The sequence below is a fragment of the Schistocerca americana genome, chromosome 8, assembly GCF_021461395.2.
Source record: "Schistocerca americana isolate TAMUIC-IGC-003095 chromosome 8, iqSchAmer2.1, whole genome shotgun sequence".
NCBI lineage: Eukaryota > Metazoa > Arthropoda > Insecta > Orthoptera > Acrididae > Schistocerca > Schistocerca americana.
In genome coordinates this window covers 61,525,518-61,549,568 of record NC_060126.1, presented here as the reverse complement: position 1 = coordinate 61,549,568, position 24,051 = coordinate 61,525,518, and the positions used below count along the sequence as shown (strand labels likewise).

General features: G+C 51.8%; 2 protein-coding genes across 5 annotated transcripts in view; one reads left to right on the top strand and one right to left on the bottom strand.

Annotated features, from left to right (window-relative positions):
• Window positions 1-6,947, top strand: part of LOC124544683 — a 37,279-nt gene extending 30,332 nt beyond the window's left edge. Inside the window, exon 2 of the mRNA XM_047123313.1 lies at window positions 6,102-6,947. Coding sequence (XP_046979269.1) covers window positions 6,102-6,806 — 705 coding nt within the window. The 3' untranslated portion in view covers window positions 6,807-6,947. The remainder of the gene's footprint in view (window positions 1-6,101) is intronic.
• LOC124544681 (copper-transporting ATPase 1) overlaps window positions 1-24,051 on the bottom strand; it is a 528,466-nt gene that overhangs the window by 138,495 nt on the left and 365,920 nt on the right. The window lies entirely within an intron of this gene.

Below are 24,051 nucleotides of genomic sequence, written 5' to 3'. Positions count from 1 at the left end.
GGATAGTGGCTTCTCTCTACAACAATGTGCCAGTATTAGGCACCTTCGTGACGCTTTCCTCTCGGTCAGATAAACCTGTAACCATAACTACTACCTTTTTTTGTCTAAGTCCGATATGCTCCGATACTCCTCTATGGTATGGGACGAAGAATTAGTGTTTGATGTCCCGTCGACGAGGTCATTAGAGACTGAGCACAAGTTTGTATTAGGGAAGGAAATCGGCTGTGCCCTTTCAAAGGAATCATCCAGGCATTTGTCCGAAGCGATTTAGGGAAATCACGAGAAACCTAAATCAAGATGCCCGGACGCAGGTTTGAACTGTCGTTGTTCCGAATGCACGTCCAGTGTGCTAACCACTGCGCCACCTCACTCGGTTATGGTATTTTACTACAGTCCGGTCGCGAAAGACAGCATTAACCTATACATAACTGCAACTGCGCAAAACGAGGGTGTAAAATAAAAACAATTTGTTTCCTTAGCAGTCGACAATGGTGCTATGCCTTACGCCTACAGAAGTCTGTTCAAAAATAATGTTCAAATGTGTGTCAAATCTTATGGGACTTAACTGCTAAGGTCATCAGTCCCTAAGCTTACACACTACTTAACCTAAATTATCCTAAGGGCAAACACACACACACCCATGCCCGAGGGAGGACTCGAACCTCCGCCAGGACCAGCTGCACAGTCCATGACTGCAGCGCCTTGGACCACTCGGCTAATCCCGCGCGGTTTCAGAAGTCTAGGGAGACCCCATTACATATATCCACCTACATCTGTTGTTTGATAAGTGTGTTTCACAGGTGTGTTTTTCCCTGAATCCGTGCTTATCATTTGAGAGAACTTAATTTTCCTCCAGGAACATCACACTGATTGTGCTCAGAATACGCTCTAGGCTCCCACAGAACGGGCGAGCGCGAACGATATTATTCAACAATTTTGCGCACACGATTTTTTTTGCTCGTTTTTATTATCAAGGGAGTGCGCCATGATCTTTTGCAGTAGCGGTGGGACTAATCGTTGCGCAACAAATCCTAGATCGATATAAGCTAGGAGGTGAGCAAATTCTGCGGCTATTCAGTGGCAAACGTAACTGAAATCTCTTAAGGCTCGGTGGCGCATTCGCTTCAAGCACTCTTAAGTTTTTTCAGTATTGGAAGTTGGTTGGAAGGGGGGGGGGGGGGTTCTAGTATCGACATAGTTCGTATGTGTGTGTGTGTGTGTGTGTGTGTGTGTGTGTGTGTCGACCAATGTCTGACGCTGATGGAAGCCGGCCGTGAAAGTCCAAACGCGAGCGGAAACACTGGAAAGAAGCCCCACTCTTAATGCTGAGCGGCTCACAGCGGAAGCCTGAGTAGTGCGGCCTGTTCGACTCTCATACGACACCAGTACTGGAACTCGCGATGCGCCTGTATGTAATCCCGAGCACCGCAGACTGCAGACAACCGTGTGCGGAGGCAGCGGACGCGACATAACTGTTCGCTCCCTACCACCGCTCATTCTCGAAAGAAACTAGAAAGTGAGGTATTCACTCTGCAGCGGAGGGTGCGCTGATATGAAACTTCCTGGGAGATTAAAACTGTGTGCCGGACCGAGACTCGAACTCGCGACCTTTGCCTTTCGCGGGCAAGTGCTCCAGCATCTGAGCTACCCAAGCAGGAGTAACGCCCCGTCCTCACACCTTCACTTCTGCCAGTACCTCTTCTCCTACTTTCGAAACTTTACAGAAGCTCTCCTGCAATGTTCGCAGGAGAGCTTCTGAAAAGTTTCGAAAGTAGGAGACGAGGTACTGGCAGAAGTAAAGCTGTCAGGATGGGGCGTGAGTAGTGCTTGGGTAGCTCAGATGGTGGAGCGCTTGCCCGCGAAAGGCAAAAGTCCCGAGTTCGCGTCTCGGTCCGGCACACAGTTTGAATCTGCCAGGAAGTTTCATACTAGCTTAGAGGTTCACGAAATCGCCGCCATAGCTCTTAATACATGTATCCCACTGCGAGACATGTCGGGCGATGCCTTCACGGAAAAATGTGTGCGGTTGACTAAGGAACCATGGGTGTACCCACGCGCGAACCCTGTTACGTTCGTTAAGAAAACTGCAAAGGTTGATACTGTTAACCCTTTTGTTAGCTCTAACCACCAGCTAAGGTGGCGTAGACAACGAATAACTCCGACACGAACTAGTGGAACTGTACGTATTTAACTTCACATATTAGCTACATGCGCAAATATCAGGCAAGTGACCAGCAGAGAGTGGAGTGGCAGGGTGGCGCCCAGGAAACAAAGACGGCTGCACAGTGGACGTATTATTGCGTACGAAACGCCAATGGTTTAAGATACTCAGTTTATCGCAATCGTGTACGAGACTCTGCAGTCCGCGTGTGCGTAGTGGACGAGCATAAATGAGCACTTCTCAATTCTAGCAGCGCCACAACCCAGTACCAACTTGTCCCTCTCTCTGCAGAGAAACAAAATCCTCGCACTTCAAGTAGTGCAATCAGCACTGTACTAAGTAAGACAGAGACTGGTCACTGGACACGTTGCCTGGAACACGTCAAAGCAACCTTGCTCTGTGAATGTGCTGCTCGCTGCTCTCGCTAGAATGGCCCCCACGCTCGCTACCAAGACTCCCTTACTCCATTGTCCGATTTGGACACAACCATTCACGATTTCCTCCCACCCTTGTAGGGTGTGAAACAACTTGCCGGCCTACGAGGCGCTTCCAGAAGTTTCTCGACACGTTCACGCAAATGCATGCTCAAACCTCCGACCAGTGACAACGTTTCACAGTCTCAGTTTGGCGCGAAACGACAACGGCTACACGGTCAGCTGTAATCTCGCCCTGGTCCGGTTCCAGTGTGGCAGCTCTCTCAGTCAGCCTCCACTGAGAGCCGCCCTTTGCTGCCCACAGTCCTTGGGGTGCTCCGTGCCTCTCTGTTGCTACAGCCAGTGAAAAATTTGATTCTCCCACGAAAATTTAGTGAGTTAGGGAGAAGCTAGCCGGTGTCAAGCCTTTCCGTCAATAGACAACTCTCCTAACCCTTGATCTCTCTTGATATAAACTATATGTATTAACAAAATTGGTAACTTTTAATTGATAATTGTAACATGTAAGGTGGCCAAAATACCGGCGCCTTAAAATGTTTGGGTTTATACCAGGTGATTCAGCTGCCCATACCGGGGGGTTTATGCAAACCTTCAAATACCACGACCAAGATTTTCATATTCTCTCCCAAAATATTTGCAAAGTATCAATCCTGGAGAGAGAGAGAGAGAGAGAGAGAGAGAGAGAGAGAGAGAGAGAGAGAGAGAGAGAATACAGGACCATTTTTGTAGGAAATTTAATGTAGTTAAATTCTGTACTCCGAGACGTTTTCATTGGAGGCCATAATTTTCAGATTATTCTAGAACACTCTACAAAAGTCGCCTTCAAACGTGTTTTTATGCTATAACTAAAATTGTGGCCTGCAGCGAAAACTTATCCCAGAAAAAAATTACCTGCATTAGATTTCCTACAAAAAGAGCCTATTCATTTTTTTCTTTAGGACTAATAGTATGGGCGTACTGTTTTTGAAGCCGTTTCAGGTTTCAGAAGCCCGTCAGCAGTGACAGCTGAATCACACTGTATAAAAGGAATTTTTTAACAGGTGCAACTGAAATCCAGGAAGCTTCAAAATAATATGACACTGGGTGAGGCAAATAAGTGTTGTCTGAAGAAAAGAGTGCCATCATACAACAGCAGAGGAAACGAAATACAGTCCTAACCAGACTACACCATTCATATTTGGCACTTTGGGCCCTGCTCAGCAAGATGCTGAAAGCGGATCAAAGCAGGACTGCTAGAATTGCTACTATCTCATACGAAATGTTCTGCTGCAGTTCTGAGGGTTGTTGCGATATACCTCAAACTTCAGGCCTCCCCATAAAAAGTAATCGCCCACTGTCACATCTGGTGACCCGGGTGGCCAATTGGGGCCGCGACCAGACTGCAGTATTCGTCTCCACGTACAACGTAATATGCCAGCATCTTGCGACAGGCATCGGCTTGATTTGGTAGTATTCTGAAGCATTTTCTGGTGAACTGCGACCGCATTTTCTGGTGTATGGACACGTTTCGGAATGTTTTTTTTTACTTGTTCAAAACAGATCCTGTGACTCCCATTTGCGGACTAAGCGTTGCACGGCACTTTTTGGTAGCACTTTGACACCATCAAGCTTATCAGCAACAACTGATCTCATTGCTCCCACCACATTCCACAACAAACACCCGCTGCTCCACTGTGATTAGCATCGACCCCTCTGCACCACTAGACTTACACAGCCGGCACTATGGTCTGAAACGGTGTCGATCATGTGGCGGAAGTACAAGTGGGTAATTTCCAAGAATGACTACCTATCGAAGTCGCGGGGTCCAAATGATACCTATCGAACGTGCGATACTAAATCGATCATGCAACTCTTGTGGCGGGCGTTATGAGTGGTCACTACAGCATACACAGTCCCTCGTTTCCTCCTCCGGTAGTACTCCATACTTGCGACAAAAAGTCAAATTCCTACACTGGATAAGCAAGGACTTACATTTTTCCATGCGAGAGAATCTGCTGAAGAAACGTCAAGAACACCAGACATCCCACTCACTACAAACATAAAACCGACATAAATCGTCAGGGTTTCCCTTGCAACTCACAAATAATTCGCAGAGGTGTGTAATTTAGAGCAACTGACGGAACGACGAAAAGCAGATGAAAATGAGGATCACAAATAATTGATGATAACTTTTTTTTGTGGTTTTAGGGCGCACAACTACAGTGGTCATTAGCGCCCAGACTAAATTATGAATGCACTGCGAGGCACAATGTTAAAACAGCAACTAAAAAGGACAACGCTATAAAAGGCACATTAACATGCAAGGGATTAAAAGAAAACAGCATAATCAAATGTCCTTAGACAGGTCTGTCAAGTGGATAAAACTAAGAACGCGAGAAGTGCTCCTGGGTCATTCACTAAAATTTCATCCAGTGTACATGGCAGGCCAAGATCAATGAGCAGTGTATTAAAATTCGGACAGGACGTTAAAATGTGGCGTACCGTCAGAAATTGCCCACATGGGCAGAACGGCGCCGGCGCAGCCGTCAGCAGATGGCGGTGGCTGAACTGGCAGTGTCCAATCCGTAACCGGGCCAAAACGACCTCCTCCCACCGAGAAGGGCGTGAAGAGGTAGTCCAAGCCGTGGGGAGAGGTTTCAAGGCCCGAAGCTTGTTTGCAGTAAGTGTAGACCAATCGGCATGTTACAGCGATAAAATGCGTTGACAAATGACCCTGCTAAAATCAGATGAAGGCACACAACAAGAAGCTGGCCGAGGCTTTGAGGACCGCAGCCTTGGCCGCGGCATCTGCAGCTTCGTTCCCAGGGTACCGACATGGCCAGGAACCCACATAAAGGTAACCGGAGAACCGTCATCCGCCAGCTGCTGAAGACAGCGTCGGATCCGGTGCACGAAAGAGTGAACCGGATACGGATCACTGAGGCTCTGGATGGCGCTCAGGGGATCAGAGCAAATGACATACGCAGAATGTCGGTGGCGGCGGATGTAAAGAACAGTCTGATAGAGGGCAAATAGCTCAGCTGTGAAGACCGAACAATGGCCATGGAGCCGGTATTTGAAACTGTGTGCCCCGACAATAAAAGAACACCAGACATCGTCATTGGTCTTAGAGCCATCTGTATAAATGAATATCGTATCAATGAACTTCGAACGAAGTTCGACAAACCGCGAGCGGTATACCGAAGCTGGGGTAAACTCCTTTGGGAGCGAGCTGAGGTCAAGGTGAACGCGAACCTGAGCCTGGAGCCCACCACTAGAGTCGTATGATCGATTTAGGATCGCACGTTCGATAGGTATCGTTTAGACCCCGTGACCATAGGTAATCATTGTTGGAAATTATCTACAAGTGGAGTGCGCGTCACGGGGTCTAGTTATATGCATACATTCACGTCCAATAGTATCCACTTGTGCGGGCCACCTGTATTTGCCCCACGCTGTGTAAATTTTAGTTCTCTTGTGTGCAGCGAGCTTCAGGAGTTGCTAACAAGTGTTAACTGCGTGCGCAGCCGACGCCGGTGTGCAAGCAGTGCCGGTGCTGCCACCGCGGCACCACGGCCGTCTACTGGAACGCGACGGGCGAGTGCCTGCTGAGGATCAGCGAGGGGCCGCGAGTCTGCCCCCACGCGGGCACCGAGCTGCGCGAGGACGCCTTCGGCCTGGGCGAGTGCGCCTGCCTGCCCGGCCACGTGCGGCCCACCGCCCCCGCCGCCGCCGCCAGCGGGGGCGCCAGCAGCGGGGGCTGGGGGGTGCCGCTGTACCTGACGACGGCGCCGCCCCCGCCGGATGACTCGGGCCGCTGCTGGCCGCTGTTCCGGCGCGGCCCGTGCGCGCGCGGCCAGGTGTTGCTGCCCGGCGGCGACTGCGGCGCCGACGAGTGCCGGCGGGAGAACGCTGGCGGGGGCGGCGCAACGTTCGTGCCGCTGTTCGGCCGCTGCCGCCGCCTGGGCGACCCCTGCCCCCGCGCCGGCGTGCCACCGAACTCGACCGTGGGGATCAGCTCCTACACCGGCAATCCGACCTGCGTCGACCGCGACACCAACCCGCTCAACCTGGTGGACGCGCCCGCCAACTGCCCCACGGCCGCCGGTGGCGAGGGCTGCGAGAAGGTGGTCAACGTGCCCAAGGATGGCGACGACTACTACCAGAAGTTGCTCGAGGCGGCCGAAAAGCGCCGCCGCAAGCGCCGCGTGCGCCCCAATGCCCTAGCTTAGGAACGCCTCGATGCCGTGAAGAGCCGTCGCCTGGCAACGCCGCAGTGCAGTGCCGAGCCGTCGCCTGGCAACGCCGCAGTGCAGTACCGAGCCGTCGCCTGGCAACGCCGCAGTGCAGTACCGAGCCGTCGCCTGGGGCAACGGCGCAGTGCAGTACCGAGCCGTCGCCTGGCAACGCCGCAGTGCAGTACCGAGCCGTCGCCTGGGGCAACGGCGCAGTGCAGTACCGAGCCGTCGCCTGGCAACGCCGCAGTGCAGTACCGAGCCGTCGCCTGGCAACGCCGCAGTGCAGTACCGAGCCGTCGCCTGGCAACGCCGCAGTGCAGTACCGAGCCGTCGCCTGGGGCAACGGCGCAGTGCAGTACCGAGCCGTCGCCTGGCAACGCCGCAGTGCAGTACCGAGCCGTCGCCTGGCAACGCCGCAGTGCAGTACCGAGCCGTCGCCTGGGGCAACGGCGCAGTGCAGTACCGAGCCGTCGCCTGGCAACGCCGCAGTGCAGTACCGAGCCGTCGCCTGGCAACGCCGCAGTGCAGTACCGAGCCGTCGCCTGGGGCAACGGCGCAGTGCAGTACCGAGCCGTCGCCTGGCAACGCCGCAGTGCAGTACCGAGCCGTCGCCTGGCAACGCCGCAGTGCAGTACCGAGCCGTCGCCTGGGGCAACGGCGCAGTGCAGTACCGAGCCGTCGCCTGGCAACGCCGCAGTGCAGTACCGAGCCGTCGCCTGGCAACGCCGCAGTGCAGTACCGAGCCGTCGCCTGGGGCAACGGCGCAGTGCAGTACCGAGCCGTCGCCTGGCAACGCCGCAGTGCAGTACCGAGCCGTCGCCTGGCAACGCCGCAGTGCAGTACCGAGCCGTCGCCTGGCAACGCCGCAGTGCAGTACCGAGCCGTCGCCTGGGGCAACGGCGCAGTGCAGTACCGAGCCGTCGCCTGGCAACGCCGCAGTGCAGTACCGAGCCGTCGCCTGGCAACGCCGCAGTGCAGTACCGAGCCGTCGCCTGGGGCAACGGCGCAGTGCAGTACCGAGCCGTCGCCTGGCAACGCCGCAGTGCAGTACCGAGCCGTCGCCTGGCAACGCCGCAGTGCAGTACCGAGCCGTCGCCTGGCAACGCCGCAGTGCAGTACCGAGCCGTCGCCTGGCAACGCCGCAGTGCAGTACCGAGCCGTCGCCTGGGGCAACGGCGCAGTGCAGTACCGAGCCGTCGCCTGGCAACGGCGCAGTGCAGTACCGAGCCGTCGCCTGGCAACGCCGCAGTGCAGTACCGAGCCGTCGCCTGGCAACGCCGCAGTGCAGTACCGAGCCGTCGCCTGGCAACGCCGCAGTGCAGTACCGAGCCGTCGCCTGGGGCAACGGCGCAGTGCAGTACCGAGCCGTCGCCTGGCAACGCCGCAGTGCAGTACCGAGCCGTCGCCTGGCAACGCCGCAGTGCAGTACCGAGCCGTCGCCTGGGGCAACGGCGCAGTGCAGTACCGAGCCGTCGCCTGGCAACGCCGCAGTGCAGTACCGAGCCGTCGCCTGGCAACGCCGCAGTGCAGTACCGAGCCGTCGCCTGGGGCAACGGCGCAGTGCAGTACCGAGCCGTCGCCTGGCAACGCCGCAGTGCAGTACCGAGCCGTCGCCTGGCAACGCCGCAGTGCAGTACCGAGCCGTCGCCTGGGGCAACGGCGCAGTGCAGTACCGAGCCGTCGCCTGGCAACGCCGCAGTGCAGTACCGAGCCGTCGCCTGGCAACGCCGCAGTGCAGTACCGAGCCGTCGCCTGGGGCAACGGCGCAGTGCAGTACCGAGCCGTCGCCTGGCAACGCCGCAGTGCAGTACCGAGCCGTCGCCTGGCAACGCCGCAGTGCAGTACCGAGCCGTCGCCTGGCAACGCCGCAGTGCAGTACCGAGCCGTCGCCTGGGGCAACGGCGCAGTGCAGTACCGAGCCGTCGCCTGGCAACGCCGCAGTGCAGTACCGAGCCGTCGCCTGGCAACGCCGCAGTGCAGTACCGAGCCGTCGCCTGGGGCAACGGCGCAGTGCAGTACCGAGCCGTCGCCTGGCAACGCCGCAGTGCAGTACCGAGCCGTCGCCTGGCAACGCCGCAGTGCAGTACCGAGCCGTCGCCTGGCAACGCCGCAGTGCAGTACCGAGCCGTCGCCTGGCAACGCCGCAGTGCAGTACCGAGCCGTCGCCTGGGGCAACGGCGCAGTGCAGTACCGAGCCGTCGCCTGGCAACGGCGCAGTGCAGTACCGAGCCGTCGCCTGGCAACGCCGCAGTGCAGTACCGAGCCGTCGCCTGGCAACGCCGCAGTGCAGTACCGAGCCGTCGCCTGGGGCAACGGCGCAGTGCAGTACCGAGCCGTCGCCTGGCAACGCCGCAGTGCAGTACCGAGCCGTCGCCTGGCAACGCCGCAGTGCAGTACCGAGCCGTCGCCTGGGGCAACGGCGCAGTGCAGTACCGAGCCGTCGCCTGGCAACGCCGCAGTGCAGTACCGAGCCGTCGCCTGGCAACGCCGCAGTGCAGTACCGAGCCGTCGCCTGGCAACGCCGCAGTGCAGTACCGAGCCGTCGCCTGGGGCAACGGCGCAGTGCAGTACCGAGCCGTCGCCTGGCAACGCCGCAGTGCAGTACCGAGCCGTCGCCTGGCAACGCCGCAGTGCAGTACCGAGCCGTCGCCTGGGGCAACGGCGCAGTGCAGTACCGAGCCGTCGCCTGGCAACGCCGCAGTGCAGTACCGAGCCGTCGCCTGGCAACGCCGCAGTGCAGTACCGAGCCGTCGCCTGGGGCAACGGCGCAGTGCAGTACCGAGCCGTCGCCTGGCAACGCCGCAGTGCAGTACCGAGCCGTCGCCTGGCAACGCCGCAGTGCAGTACCGAGCCGTCGCCTGGCAACGCCGCAGTGCAGTACCGAGCCGTCGCCTGGGGCAACGGCGCAGTGCAGTACCGAGCCGTCGCCTGGGCAACGGCGCAGTGCAGTACCGAGCCGTCGCCTGGCAACGCCGCAGTGCAGTACCGAGCCGTCGCCTGGGGCAACGGCGCAGTGCAGTACCGAGCCGTCGCCTGGCAACGCCGCAGTGCAGTGCCGAGCCGTCGCCTGGCAACGCCGCAGTGCAGTACCGAGCCGTCGTCTGGCAACGCCGCAGTGCAGTACCGAGCCGTCGCCTGGGGCAACGGCGCAGTGCAGTACCGAGCCGTCGCCTGGCAACGCCGCAGTGCAGTACCGAGCCGTCGCCTGGCAACGCCGCAGTGCAGTACCGAGCCGTCGCCTGGGGCAACGGCGCAGTGCAGTACCGAGCCGTCGCCTGGCAACGCCGCAGTGCAGTACCGAGCCGTCGCCTGGCAACGCCGCAGTGCAGTACCGAGCCGTCGCCTGGCAACGCCGCAGTGCAGTACCGAGCCGTCGCCTGGCAACGCCGCAGTGCAGTACCGAGCCGTCGCCTGGGGCAACGGCGCAGTGCAGTACCGAGCCGTCGCCTGGCAACGCCGCAGTGCAGTACCGAGCCGTCGCCTGGCAACGCCGCAGTGCAGTACCGAGCCGTCGCCTGGGGCAACGGCGCAGTGCAGTACCGAGCCGTCGCCTGGCAACGCCGCAGTGCAGTACCGAGCCGTCGCCTGGCAACGCCGCAGTGCAGTACCGAGCCGTCGCCTGGCAACGCCGCAGTGCAGTACCGAGCCGTCGCCTGGGGCAACGGCGCAGTGCAGTACCGAGCCGTCGCCTGGCAACGCCGCAGTGCAGTACCGAGCCGTCGCCTGGCAACGCCGCAGTGCAGTACCGAGCCGTCGCCTGGGGCAACGGCGCAGTGCAGTACCGAGCCGTCGCCTGGCAACGCCGCAGTGCAGTACCGAGCCGTCGCCTGGCAACGCCGCAGTGCAGTACCGAGCCGTCGCCTGGGGCAACGGCGCAGTGCAGTACCGAGCCGTCGCCTGGCAACGCCGCAGTGCAGTACCGAGCCGTCGCCTGGCAACGCCGCAGTGCAGTACCGAGCCGTCGCCTGGCAACGCCGCAGTGCAGTACCGAGCCGTCGCCTGGGGCAACGGCGCAGTGCAGTACCGAGCCGTCGCCTGGCAACGCCGCAGTGCAGTACCGAGCCGTCGCCTGGCAACGCCGCAGTGCAGTACCGAGCTGTCGCCTGGCAACGCCGCAGTGCAGTACCGAGCCGTCGCCTGGGGCAACGGCGCAGTGCAGTACCGAGCCGTCGCCTGGCAACGCCGCAGTGCAGTACCGAGCCGTCGCCTGGCAACGCCGCAGTGCAGTACCGAGCCGTCGCCTGGGGCAACGGCGCAGTGCAGTACCGAGCCGTCGCCTGGCAACGCCGCAGTGCAGTACCGAGCCGTCGCCTGGCAACGCCGCAGTGCAGTACCGAGCCGTCGCCTGGCAACGCCGCAGTGCAGTACCGAGCCGTCGCCTGGGGCAACGGCGCAGTGCAGTACCGAGCCGTCGCCTGGCAACGCCGCAGTGCAGTACCGAGCCGTCGCCTGGCAACGCCGCAGTGCAGTACCGAGCCGTCGCCTGGCAACGCCGCAGTGCAGTACCGAGCCGTCGCCTGGCAACGCCGCAGTGCAGTACCGAGCCGTCGCCTGGGGCAACGGCGCAGTGCAGTACCGAGCCGTCGCCTGGCAACGCCGCAGTGCAGTACCGAGCCGTCGCCTGGCAACGCCGCAGTGCAGTACCGAGCCGTCGCCTGGGGCAACGGCGCAGTGCAGTACCGAGCCGTCGCCTGGCAACGCCGCAGTGCAGTACCGAGCCGTCGCCTGGCAACGCCGCAGTGCAGTACCGAGCCGTCGCCTGGGGCAACGGCGCAGTGCAGTACCGAGCCGTCGCCTGGCAACGCCGCAGTGCAGTACCGAGCCGTCGCCTGGCAACGCCGCAGTGCAGTACCGAGCCGTCGCCTGGCAACGCCGCAGTGCAGTACCGAGCCGTCGCCTGGCAACGCCGCAGTGCAGTACCGAGCCGTCGCCTGGGGCAACGCCGCAGTGCAGTACCGAGCCGTCGCCTGGGGCAACGGCGCAGTGCAGTACCGAGCCGTCGCCTGGCAACGCCGCAGTGCAGTACCGAGCCGTCGCCTGGGGCAACGCCGCAGTGCAGTACCGAGCCGTCGCCTGGGGCAACGGCGCAGTGCAGTACCGAGCCGTCGCCTGGCAACGCCGCAGTGCAGTACCGAGCCGTCGCCTGGGGCAACGCCGCAGTGCAGTACCGAGCCGTCGCCTGGGGCAACGGCGCAGTGCAGTACCGAGCCGTCGCCTGGCAACGCCGCAGTGCAGTACCGAGCCATCGCCTGGCAACGCCGCAGTGCAGTACCGAGCCGTCGCCTGGCAACGCCGCAGTGCAGTACCGAGCCGTCGCCTGGCAACGCCGCAGTGCAGTACCGAGCCGTCGCCTGGCAACGCCGCAGTGCAGTACCGAGCCGTCGCCTAGCAACGCTGCTGTGGCGCGCGCCGTCGCCCAGCAACGGCGTTGAATCGTGCCGTCTCCTAGCAACGCCGCGCTCCAGTGCCATGCGGTCGCCTAGCAACGTCGCCATGGTGTCGCCTGGCAATACCCTCACTGCATCGACCACCCCACCAGCATGGGCCAGCAGTAATCTTGACATTCCAACTACTGCCCACGCACTCTAAAGCGACTCTCTGTGATGTGACTGATGAGAATAACTCAATTGATAATGATCGTAATACGGGGAGCTCTCGATTATGCTAATTAATATGGACACCCGTTAATCGAAAATGCATGTTTTAACTCGAAACTGCTACTTCTTATATTTGTCTCATTTGGAAAGCTTACTGGCTTACTCATGAAAACAAAAAAAAAATATAGCGCTCATACGGAACTTCACTGACAGCTATGCTTCCCACACAACATTCGTGAATGGAACACTAAATGGTCCGAAAATCATGTGGTATGAAAACTACCATCCATCACACCCCATAAGGTGGTTTTCAAAGTGCAGATGTAGAAAAGAAGCATTTATTTACAGCATTACATTTAAAAGAAACTGTACTTCTGACCACTTGTTTACAGTTCACTTTTGGGAGACAATCGTCGATTTTTTTGTTTCTGTTCTTCAGTTAGTTTTTTGCTGACTAACGGTTCTCATTGTTATCAGAGTGTCAGATCATTATTTCAGTCAAATTTTGTCCCGCACATTTCAGCAACAGACCAACGCATTTGAGAGGTTCTGTGTGCCAGATAAAAAGTTCCTCCAACGCCTGCTTTTCACTCTCTTTCTCTACAGAACACAGTTTGTTCGCTATCTCTGCATCACTTAGAAACTTAAATCCCACTTCATAGACACCGCTATTTAAACCTATGCAGATATTTTCTTCCGTGCCCTCACAACCAGAAATCTGTAATGTCAATGAAAATATTAGTTCTAATGAGTTTAGCCAACTTCACGCTTTTTTGTTAACTATACATGAACAGTATTGATTAATTTCCGGTCGCTGCCAACATTAACTAGCAAACCCAGCCTTGATTGATGAAGACAGATGCTACATAAGAGCTGAAACTTTATGATTAGATTTGATATTATTATTTTTTTACATGTTCGACACGTTCTCATCAGCTACCTCCCCGAGAGTCTTCCTGGAGTGCCCCAATCGTGTGTGTGTGTGTGTGTGTGTGTGTGTGTGTGTGTGTGTGTGTAGACACACATACGTACACAACAGTTTCACAGGTATTGTAGAAGAGACACTATACATGGTTGCCAATGGAATGTGAGCTCAATCTCTATGTCGTCATTAAACGGTAATTTATGTTTTGTTTCTGTCGTTTCGGGAAACTGTTTGCTGTTTACCTCAGAGCCCGTTATACTACCTACATACATCCATTTACTGCATGGAGTAACTGTCTTCATATTTAGTACTATTTAAATGTATGTAATTTATAAGTCAGTGCTATACTTATGAGGAAAGTTTACAGGCCCATAATCAGTAAAATGAGGTTCTTAAAATGATTTACGTACTCCTGATGACATTGCTAAACCGAAATACCAGTGTGGGATTGGTGCTTGCATAGTTGCTGCGTTTGACGAATAGATTCACATGTGTGAGTAACTTCAGCAGAAAAAGACTGTGATAATTTTACAGAAACCTTGAACCACAACATTTATTTATTTTCGCTACCAAGTTCAATAAAGCAAGTAGATTACCTGGACGACAGTACAGTTTAATATTTCCTACCTCACCCACTTTCCTTCAACAGTTCTTTAATGATGTGGCTTCTGACTTTTAAGACAAAAAATTGTTGCTGTCAAATGGTGAAACTTTTAATAGCACATCCTTACCTGGGGAGTTGCGTGCAGACAGAGCAAAGAACTGAAGGGACCAATAGGAAGGAAGGGTTAATCCACAAGAGCGTGTTTTGAGATGCTGAGTACGATCTTTCATTAAATTCGAAGACAACAGCATAAATACAATAAAACTGAACAATTTGTACAGAAAACAGTCCATTTTAGCATTACGAGTGGAGCTGTGTGTTACCAGAATGTGGTGCATTTGAAATACAACAGTCTGATCTTTGCCAAATTCTGGGTTCGTACTACCTAACGTCGACACCTCTAATTCACACAAATGTTACATTGAGTACCAGTGTTTCAAATCACACAGTTATGTTATGAGAAGAAGAAAGCATTACCGGCGAACCAAAACTTAGAGTAAAGCAACGTAATACAAAACATGACGAGAGAGAGAGAGAGAGAGAGAGAGAGAGAGAGAGAGAGAGAGAGAGAGAGAGAGAGATTTTTTCTGCAGGCAGTTGAGGACAGAGTGAGCTTAAGGACACAGCGGATTCTCACTGACATTTCATCCCAACTCTAGGAGAGAAATATATACACACAAGACTAGCTGATTACAGCGTTTCCCGGTTACAAATTTCTCCCGATCTTTTACTATATAGGAAAAATAACGAAATCTTCAATAAAATAGAGAGACGTGTTAAACTCAAGCTCTTGAGTCAATTGCGTGCTAAGTTTGGTTGTGCTTCAGATATTCCACAGCTATGCTCGAAAACACTAACATTGTATATAACTTGGAAGATTTAAATATGACATCCAAATTTCTTGTCTAGATTTTACAGTATTTCTGACAGTACTGGCAGAGGACGGGACTGCAGCCAGCAAAAACTCTCAACGAATGCGCTGAAAGAGTCGGCCTCCAAATATCGTTTCAAAACAACGAATTACATCTGTTGTAAACATACTCAAAAATTGATCACAAAATATGCACCAATACAGAGAATGGTTCATATCTTGAGTGTTTATCCTTGAACCTACAGGGCAAAAGAAAACAGGGCAGAAAAGCGCGCGCGCCCAAACACACACACACACACATATATATATACACATAGAGAGAGAGAGAGAGAGAGAGAGAGAGAGAGAGAGAGAGAGAGAGAGAGAGAGAGAGAGAGAGAGAGGGGGGGGGGGGGGGGGGGAATCAGACACTACAACCCAGTTATCAATCCTGAAGTCTTGTTCACGCTGTACAGAAAAGTTCTAAGACTGTCTGTCGCAAAATAGCAGAAGACTGGTACGGACTACAATCCCGAGAACAAACTAAAAATTTATCAAATCTCTCAGTAAACATCGTTAACAGAACATAAAAAAAGTTATGGACATATCTACACAAGCCAACAACAAGACTCATTCACAAAATAGCGGCGCACAAGAAACAACCCAAAACCATACCCTAGACCCAAGCACGTCAGGATTTAGAATGACCATCAAACATCGTCAAAAGAAACTCATCCAGATAAAAAGTTCGCAGTATGTCACCACTAGACCAGAAACAAAGTAGACTATAAAATGAAAATGAATCCACAGAGAGAAACATGACATCTGCTTGGAAACTCCAAAGACTGAAACATAATAGCTTTGCTGATCTGATAGGGTCTGCCCACACTTAATAGTAATACCAGAGAGTGGACAAGATAGTAACAGGAAATGATAGATGACACAGCCGACGGAACATTCAAGTGACAGATGAAGTAAGCTCCCAAGCCATAGTCCACATTAAACAAGAATATGAAACTTTCACGCGTGTGTACGCATGGAAGGGAGGACGAGCGGTAGGTTATTTTCGTCGGCTTATAAACTCAGAGAGATAACGAGACGTAACAAGACGACACAGTGAACGGAAAGAAGACCACCAAACAGTCCACGCGTTACGTGGTCCCCACTCAGCCTACCTTGACATCTGTTCCTGTTCTACTGTGCCGCAGCTCGCGCGAAAAGTAACAAGTACTTTCGGTCACCTCCCAGTTTGACAGTTCTCTGTGTCAAACAGAAAGACGTTTGTTGCACAAACATTCCAAAGGAGCAATGATTTGGGAGTCATCTGTGAGCAGAAACAGGAACATAGAAGTTTTTCAGAGCGCTTGCACAACCTGCAGGTTGAGTGCAAGTCTAACACTAACCAGAACTTGATTTCACCGTGCGTCATTGTATGACCAGATGGAAGAGGGGGAAAAGAACTGTGCCCGAACAAACCATGAAGGCCCAACGGTACCGACTGACCGCCGTGTGATCCTCAGACCGCAGGCGTCACTGGATGCGCTTGTGGAGGGGCGCCGTGGTCAGCACACTGCTCTTCCTGCCGTATGTCAGTTTACGAGACCGGATCCGCTACTTCTCAACCAAGCAGCTCCTCAGTTTGCCTCACAAGGGTTGAGTGCACCCCGTTTGCCAACAGAGCTCGGCAGACCGGGTGGCCACCCATCCAAGTGCTAGCCCAGCCCGACAACGCTTAACTTCGCTTATCTGACGAGAACCGGTTTTACCACTGCGGGAAGGCCGTTAGCAGCTGGAAGAGGAATCAACATTATGATTTCGCATCCCGTCGACGACAAAGTCATTAGAGCTTAAGTTAGGGCTCTGTTTGGGGAAGGAAACCGGCCGTGTTAATTTCGAAGGTACCAGCGAAAACTCTCGACTGGGGCGAAGTCGGTATCGCCTTTTCTTGGAGAGAGAACGGCTGAATGGCAGGTAAGTACGTTCCGCGAACACGGTTGGGTACTTAAGACAAAAAGTCAACCCGGAGAGGGGTTGTAAGCCTTTTAAGACGTCTGTAGCTTGCGAGCAACTTGCTCACGAGCGGCTCGGATATAGTGACGTAAGGAGCTTCGCCTGGGCATTCTGTGAGCCACATTCCTTGCCACTGATGCTCTGTATTCAGCTTCACTGCTCCCCCGCTTTGCTCTCAAGTGTGGAAGTTATGGACATACGGGGTTGTCCTAAACTTTATGTCAAAGATGTAAAGGCACGTAGAATGGACCTAAATAAGCAGATTTCGTATAGTAATGTGTGTGCGGTAATGACACGTAACAGCGCTAACTTTTACAGCAGTATGAATCACAGGAAACTGAAAAGGCACGCAAAGACAAATGACATCAGAAATTTATTAACAGTTTACAAGAGGTGCTCGAAAGAGCGTCCGCCAACAGCGATACACGATTACAGCGACGGCGAATGGATCGCCATACATTAGAAAGACCTCAGGCACGTCAATCACATGTACAGCAGCAACAGACACGCGGGCAACTACATCTTCTTCAGGCGTAACGGGACTCTTACACCAGGCTTTTCATATGATCCACAAGAACAAATCTACGTAGGTTAAATGGGGAGAACGAGGTAGCCAGGGAACTGGACCGTCCCGTCCCATCCACTGGTGGCCATAGCGTCCAGGTGACTCCTGACGTTTCGACTTAAGTGAGCTGGGACTCCATCGTGCTGGAACCGCATTCGTCTGCGGACAGTTAGAGCAACATCGCCCAGAAGTTCAGGTAACACCTACTGTAGGAAGATGATCTACGTGCGGCCAGTTAAACAACTAGGTAGAATGTCCGGTCCTGCCAAGTCATCGTGCACAATGCTTACCCAAAAATTAATGGAAAACCTTTCTTGGTAGGCGTGTGCTATTGTACCATGTGGGTTACCATGAGCCCACACGTGAGAATTACGGATATTCAACATACACGACCGCGTAAAGGTAGTGTCATTAATAAATGAAACATCTCCTGGGGAGGTCTCATTGGCTGCAGTCTGCTGTAGGTACAAACCAGCACAGCTGATCGTCGGGGGTCATTTCTCGCGCTCTCTGTAAATGCGGATGCGTTCCGTCTTCGTGTAAACTCCTCAAAACACTTTGACGGCTCACACCCAACGCACGTCCTACAGCTCTCGAGCTTGACGAAGAATTATCCTATGTTTAGTATTATTTCTTCCACTGCAGAAGTTCTGCGATATCTTCCAATGTCCGCGCGACTCCCCCCCCTCCACAAGATAAATAAATGTAACGTACCGCGCACAAGCAGAAATGAAGTGTTTCATTGCACCAATAGCGGTAAATCACTGTCAACAATGACAGGACACAACTCATCGGACAATGAGTTGCACAAGAAGGGATTACAACACAAACGCAAATGAGGCGTCAGCTATAAATATTACTGCCTCGTAACTCTGATACTAAGAATTCTCGGAAATGTATAGACATAAATTTTCCTTATTAGCTTTACACCAGGAACATGACCTGTAAGTACCGTCACTGTTCAAATGCGTGCGGAAACAAGACACTGTACAGATTTATAACTTAACTTTTCCTTAATGGCAGAACACAATTTGGGAAAAATATCTGGACACTATAACACATATGCAACGCATATAAGAAGGCTTGAAACGGAAAAAGTACGTTAGAAGTGCGATGGCACGATGTAGTCATCAATGTAAAATATATCATACAAAAGTTGAACTACTGTGTTTAACGTGGCTGGATTGCGTTTTACCGTACCACTGACATCGCGTGACGCATCAGAGGACGGCGGCTATTGTACCACTTCAGTGTTTGAAAGCATTCTTCAATAGTGAAAATACTGTATTAATATCCACGTGAAAAATGCTGTGACATGTATCACCCAGGAGTTCAAGAAAAAATTTGCAGATTCGGCTTCGTCGTTCTGCTCTTGAACAATGTAATGAGTACGCAATCCTGATACGTAATTCTCTGACACGTAAATAAACTAATATAACAAATTAATATGGCCAACTAATGGATTTTACAAATAATTTGCAAACTTTTTAAGTATGAAGTTAACGGTTACTATTCAACAACAATTACGGATTACAAAGAGCAATTGCACGTACCTCTATTCACAAGGAGACACAACATGAAGTGAAGCTGAGAACACTAAGACCACGCTACCTTACTTTTGTTTTACAAAAATGAATGACATTTAAATAAAGCCTTTGATGATTTTCGCTATACATAGTCTGAGAATTACATCTACTCTCCTCTGAATAACATTAAATTGTTCTTTGAAATTAACAAAAACAAAGAAAGTGAAAAATTAAATTCTCTTTATAAGATGTGCTTCAAATCATACACTTTATTTTTGTACGACTTTTCATATCCAAATCGAAGAGTCGGAAGTGGACAAACGGTGTATCAGATTGACCATCGTGAGGTCTAGTTTTGTAAAAAAAGAAAAAATGTACTTGCTTGGTTACAGTACACTTGTTCGCCCACTGCTTGAGTACTGCTCACCGGTGTGGGATCCGTACCAGATAGGGTTGATAGAAAAAGAGAGAGAAAATCCAACGGAGAGCAGCGCGCTTCTTTACAGGATCATTTAGTAATCGCGAAAGCGTTGGGGAGATGACAGATAAACTCCAGTGGAAGACTCTGAAAGAGAGACGCTCACTAGCTCGGTACAGGCTTCTGTTAAAGTTTCGAGAACATACCTTCACCGAGGAGTCAGGCAGTATATTGCTCCCTCCTACGTATATCTCGCGAAGAAACCATGAGGATAAAATCAGAGAGATTAGAGCCCACACAGAGGCATACTGACAATCTTTCTTTCCACGAATACTACGAGACTGGAATAGAACGGACAACCGATAGAGGTACTCAAGGTACCCTCCGCCACACACCGTCAGGTGGCTTGCGCAGCATGGATGTAGATGAAGAATCGGTGGAGATAAAATAAAACACCGATCGATATTTCAATACATTCTATTTCATACTTTCTGAATAAAACCTGAACTTAAAAAAATTTAAAAGAGCTCGGTCGATTATTTTGTGAAATGATGTCATAAGATAGAAATAGCTGAAACAGATTAGAGAAACAACTACAGTAAATATCCTCTAGTTCTCTTTAAAATTCTAAGTTAAGCGTTACTGAACTTTGAACTCTCAATCAGCAACTCGTTTGCTACACATGATTTCGAGTATCATTCAGAGAGACGTCAAATCTTTCTCTATTTCGTTTCTTATATTCAGACAAATCACTTCACAAAATATTTGACTTATTTTTCCAAAACTTTTTTTTTTTTTCCAATACACCGTGTACATACATAAGCGACCTATGGACGGAAGGTTTCGCAACGCTCCTGATATTATGTACCATTGTAAAAGTTTAGTATCTGGTTCGTCACATCACACGTGTTACGTACTCGTAAATGAGCGACCAATTTCTCTTGCAAAATGTAACGAAAACAACGACCAGCAAAATGCGGAAATCCTCTGGAAAACAATTGACGGGCTGTAATTTTGTTGCAGGCCCTCCTATCTGACCATGGCAGCTGAGCGCTTCAACAAGACGCAGACGCAGAATACGATCCTAGACCCACGCTCGACGGAGGTGACTCGCAAACACATCCGCTAAGTGAACCTGCTTAGTGACGCAAGCAGACTAAGGCTGTAATAACCGGCGATTTTAGCGCCTGCTGGTAGAACGCCAGATGCCTTACCAGCCAGAGCTGAGTTGCTCCAGCGTCTCATAACGCCGCGGAGGTTTACGATGAGGCGACAAATATCATGGGATAGATATGATATGCAAATGTACAGATGAGGCTAGTATCGCGTTAACACGGTATAAAACGGCGGTGCATGGGCAGAGCTGTCATTTGTACTCGGTAATTCATATGAAAAAAGTTTCCGACATCATTATGGCCGCACTACGTAATTAACAGACTTTGAACGAGGAATGGTAGTCGTCGCTAGATGCATGGGACATCGTTAGGGAATTCAATATTTCGAGATCCACAGTGTCAAGAATGTGCCGCGAATCCCATATTCCAGGGATTAGATGTCGGGCGTTCTGGATGGCTAAATCATTCGTTCGAACTGTCCAGAATATTCTTCAAATCATTCGCGACTAACTGTGGCCTAGTAATATGGCACACTGTCATCCATAAAAATTCCATCGTTGTTTGGGAACATGAATTCCATGAATGGCTGCATATGGTCTCCAAGTAGCCGAACGTAACCATTTCCAGTCAATGATCGGTTCAGTTGGACCAGAGGACCCATTTCATTCTATGTAAACACAGACTACACCATCATGGTGTCATCACGGGCTTGCATAGTGCCTTGTTGACAACTTCGGTGCATGTCTTCGTGAGTTCTGCCCCCACACTGGAATCCTACCATCAGCCCCTACCTACTGAAATTGGGACTCATCTGAGGAGGACACGTTTTCTAGTCGTATAGTGTTCAACCCCGGGTTCGATTCCTCTGGGGTTTTCACCTGCCTCGAGATGACTGGGTGTTGTTGTGTCGCCCCCTGGGTGTTGTTGTGTCGCCTTCATCATCATCATCATCATCATCATCATCATCATCATCATCATCATCATCATTCATCCCCGTTACGGTCGTAGGAAGGCAATGGCAAACCACCTCCGGTAGGACCTTGCCTAGTACAGCGGTGCGGGTCTCCTGCATCGTGCCCTACTCTGTCAAGGAGTATGAGACTTCATCATCAATGTCCAACCGATACGGTCAGAACCCAGCAGAGGCGCTGCAGGCGATGCCGTGCTGTTAGCGAAGGCACTCGTGTCGGTCTTCTGTTGCCACAGCCCATTAACGCCAAATTTCGCCGCACTGTCCTGACGAATACGTTCGTCGTGTACGGCCCTCCGATTTCTGCGGTTATTTCGCGCAGTGTTGCTTGACTGGTAGCACTGACAACTCTACGCAAACGCTGCAGCTTTCGGTCATTAAGTGAGCGCCGTCGGCCTCTGTGTTAGGACAATGCGGCAAAATTTGGCGTTAATGGGCTGTGGCAACAAAAGACCGACACGAGTGCCTTCGCTAACAGCACGGCATCGCCTGCAGCGCCTCTGCTGGGTTCTGACCGTATCGGTTGGACATTGATGATGAAGTCATACTCCTTGACAGAGAGTAGGGCACGATGCAGGAGACCCGCACCGCTGTACTAGGCAAGGTCCTAGCGGAGGTGGTTTGCCATTGCCTTCCTCCGACCGTAATGGGGATGAATGATGATGATGATGATGGTGGTGGTGACAACAATGACACCCAGTCATCTCGAGGCAGGTGAAAATCCCTCACCCCGCAGGGAATCGAATCCAGGGTTGGACACTATACGACTAGAAAACCGTGTCCTCAGATGAGTCCCAATTTCGGTTGGTAGGGGCTGATGGTAGGATTCCAGTGTGGGGGCAGAACCCACGAAGACATGCACCGAAGTTGTCAACAAGGCACTGTGAAAGCGTGTGATGACACCATGATGGTGTGGGCTGTGTTTACATGGAATGGACTGGGTCCTCTGGTCCAACTGAACCGATCATTGTCTGGAAATGGTTACGTTCGGCTGCTTGGAGACTATGTGCAGCCATTCATGGAATTCATGTTCCCAAACAACGATGGAATTTTTATAGATGACAATGTGCCATATTACTAGGTCACAGTTATTCGCGAATGATTTGAAGAGCATTCTGGACAGTTCGAGCGAATGATTTAGCCACCCAGAATACCAGACATGAATTCCATAGAACATTTATGAGACATAACCGAGAGGTCAGTGCATGCACAAAATCCTACACCGTCAACACTTTCGCAATTATGGGCGGTTATAGAGGCAGCATGGATCAAGGTTTCTGCAGCGGACTTCTAACGACTTGTTGAGTAGACGCCACGTCGAGTTGCTGCACTGAACCGGTCAAAAGGAGGTGAGAGGCGCTATTAGGGGGTATCACGTGACTGTTCTAGCCTCAGTGTATACCGATAATGTGACCGTGCGAATTCGTATGACTGCATAATCAAAGGTGCAGACGATTTCTGCCGTCTAATCAAACTGGCGGCCGATGGAGTACCGTCTCAGCTATGCGGTGGAGTCGTGATTTCCTGTCAGGAAGGTCACAGTTGATGGTAACCGACGGGATGCCGTGTAGTGAATCCGGAGTTGTATCTGGAATTCCCAAGGAAGCGTTATAGATCTCTGCTGTCTAGAATTTGTATTAAAGACTTGTGAGATCACCTGAGCAGCCCTCATTGAATGTTTCCAGATGATTCTTTCGTTTATCGTCTAGTAAAGTAATCAGAAGATAGAAACTAATTCCAAAATGCTTTACACGAGAAAAATCACAACTTACACTGAACAATAAAAAGTGTGAGGTCCTCCACATGATGACAAAAGAATTCCGTTGAATCTCAGTTACACAATAAATCATGCGAATTTTAAGGTTGTCGAATCAACTAGAACTTAAATTGGAACCATTTCACACTAAATGATAATAAATGTAACATACCTGATTCACAGACTGTGTACAGTATTTTTGCACCCTCTTTTGGAGTACTGCTATGCGGTATGGGGTTCTCGCGAGACAGGAGTGACGGAGGAGTTCGAAGAAGTCCAAAGAAGGGCACATCGTTTTGTACTATCACGAAATATGGGAGTCTGTGCTACGGATATGGTAAGCGAGTTCGGGTGGCAGTCATCAAAACAACTTCGTTATTCGCTGCGGCGCGATCTTTTGGCAAAATTTCAACCATCAAATTTCTTCCGCGAATGCCAAAACAATTTGTTGGCTCCCAACTACAAATGAAGAAATGGCCATCGAGCTAAAATAAGAGAAATCAGAGTTCTCACGGAAAGGTTTAGGTGTTAATTTTTGCAGGGGCTATACGAGAGTGGGACAGCAGAGAAGTAGCATCTATGAACCCTCCACCAAACACTGGACTCAACAGTTATCATGCTTACGAAGAAATTCAAATTAGCAGCTCTCGATTTACACACCAGTTCGGAAACTAGTGCAGATATTAGCATATTAGAGGAGAACACTTTTCATTCTCCGTTCCAAGGAGTACAGCGGGCTCTTTCTTTTTGGTCGTGGTGTTTTTCAGCCAATGCCAGGCAGATGATAGTGCAGAGGTTCCCAATTTGGGAATGGATTACCACATTCACAGGCTAGGTATTTTACTGAAAGGCTACGTTGACATTAAAGGACAAAGGGACTATGTACATAGAAAAAGTGGCGAA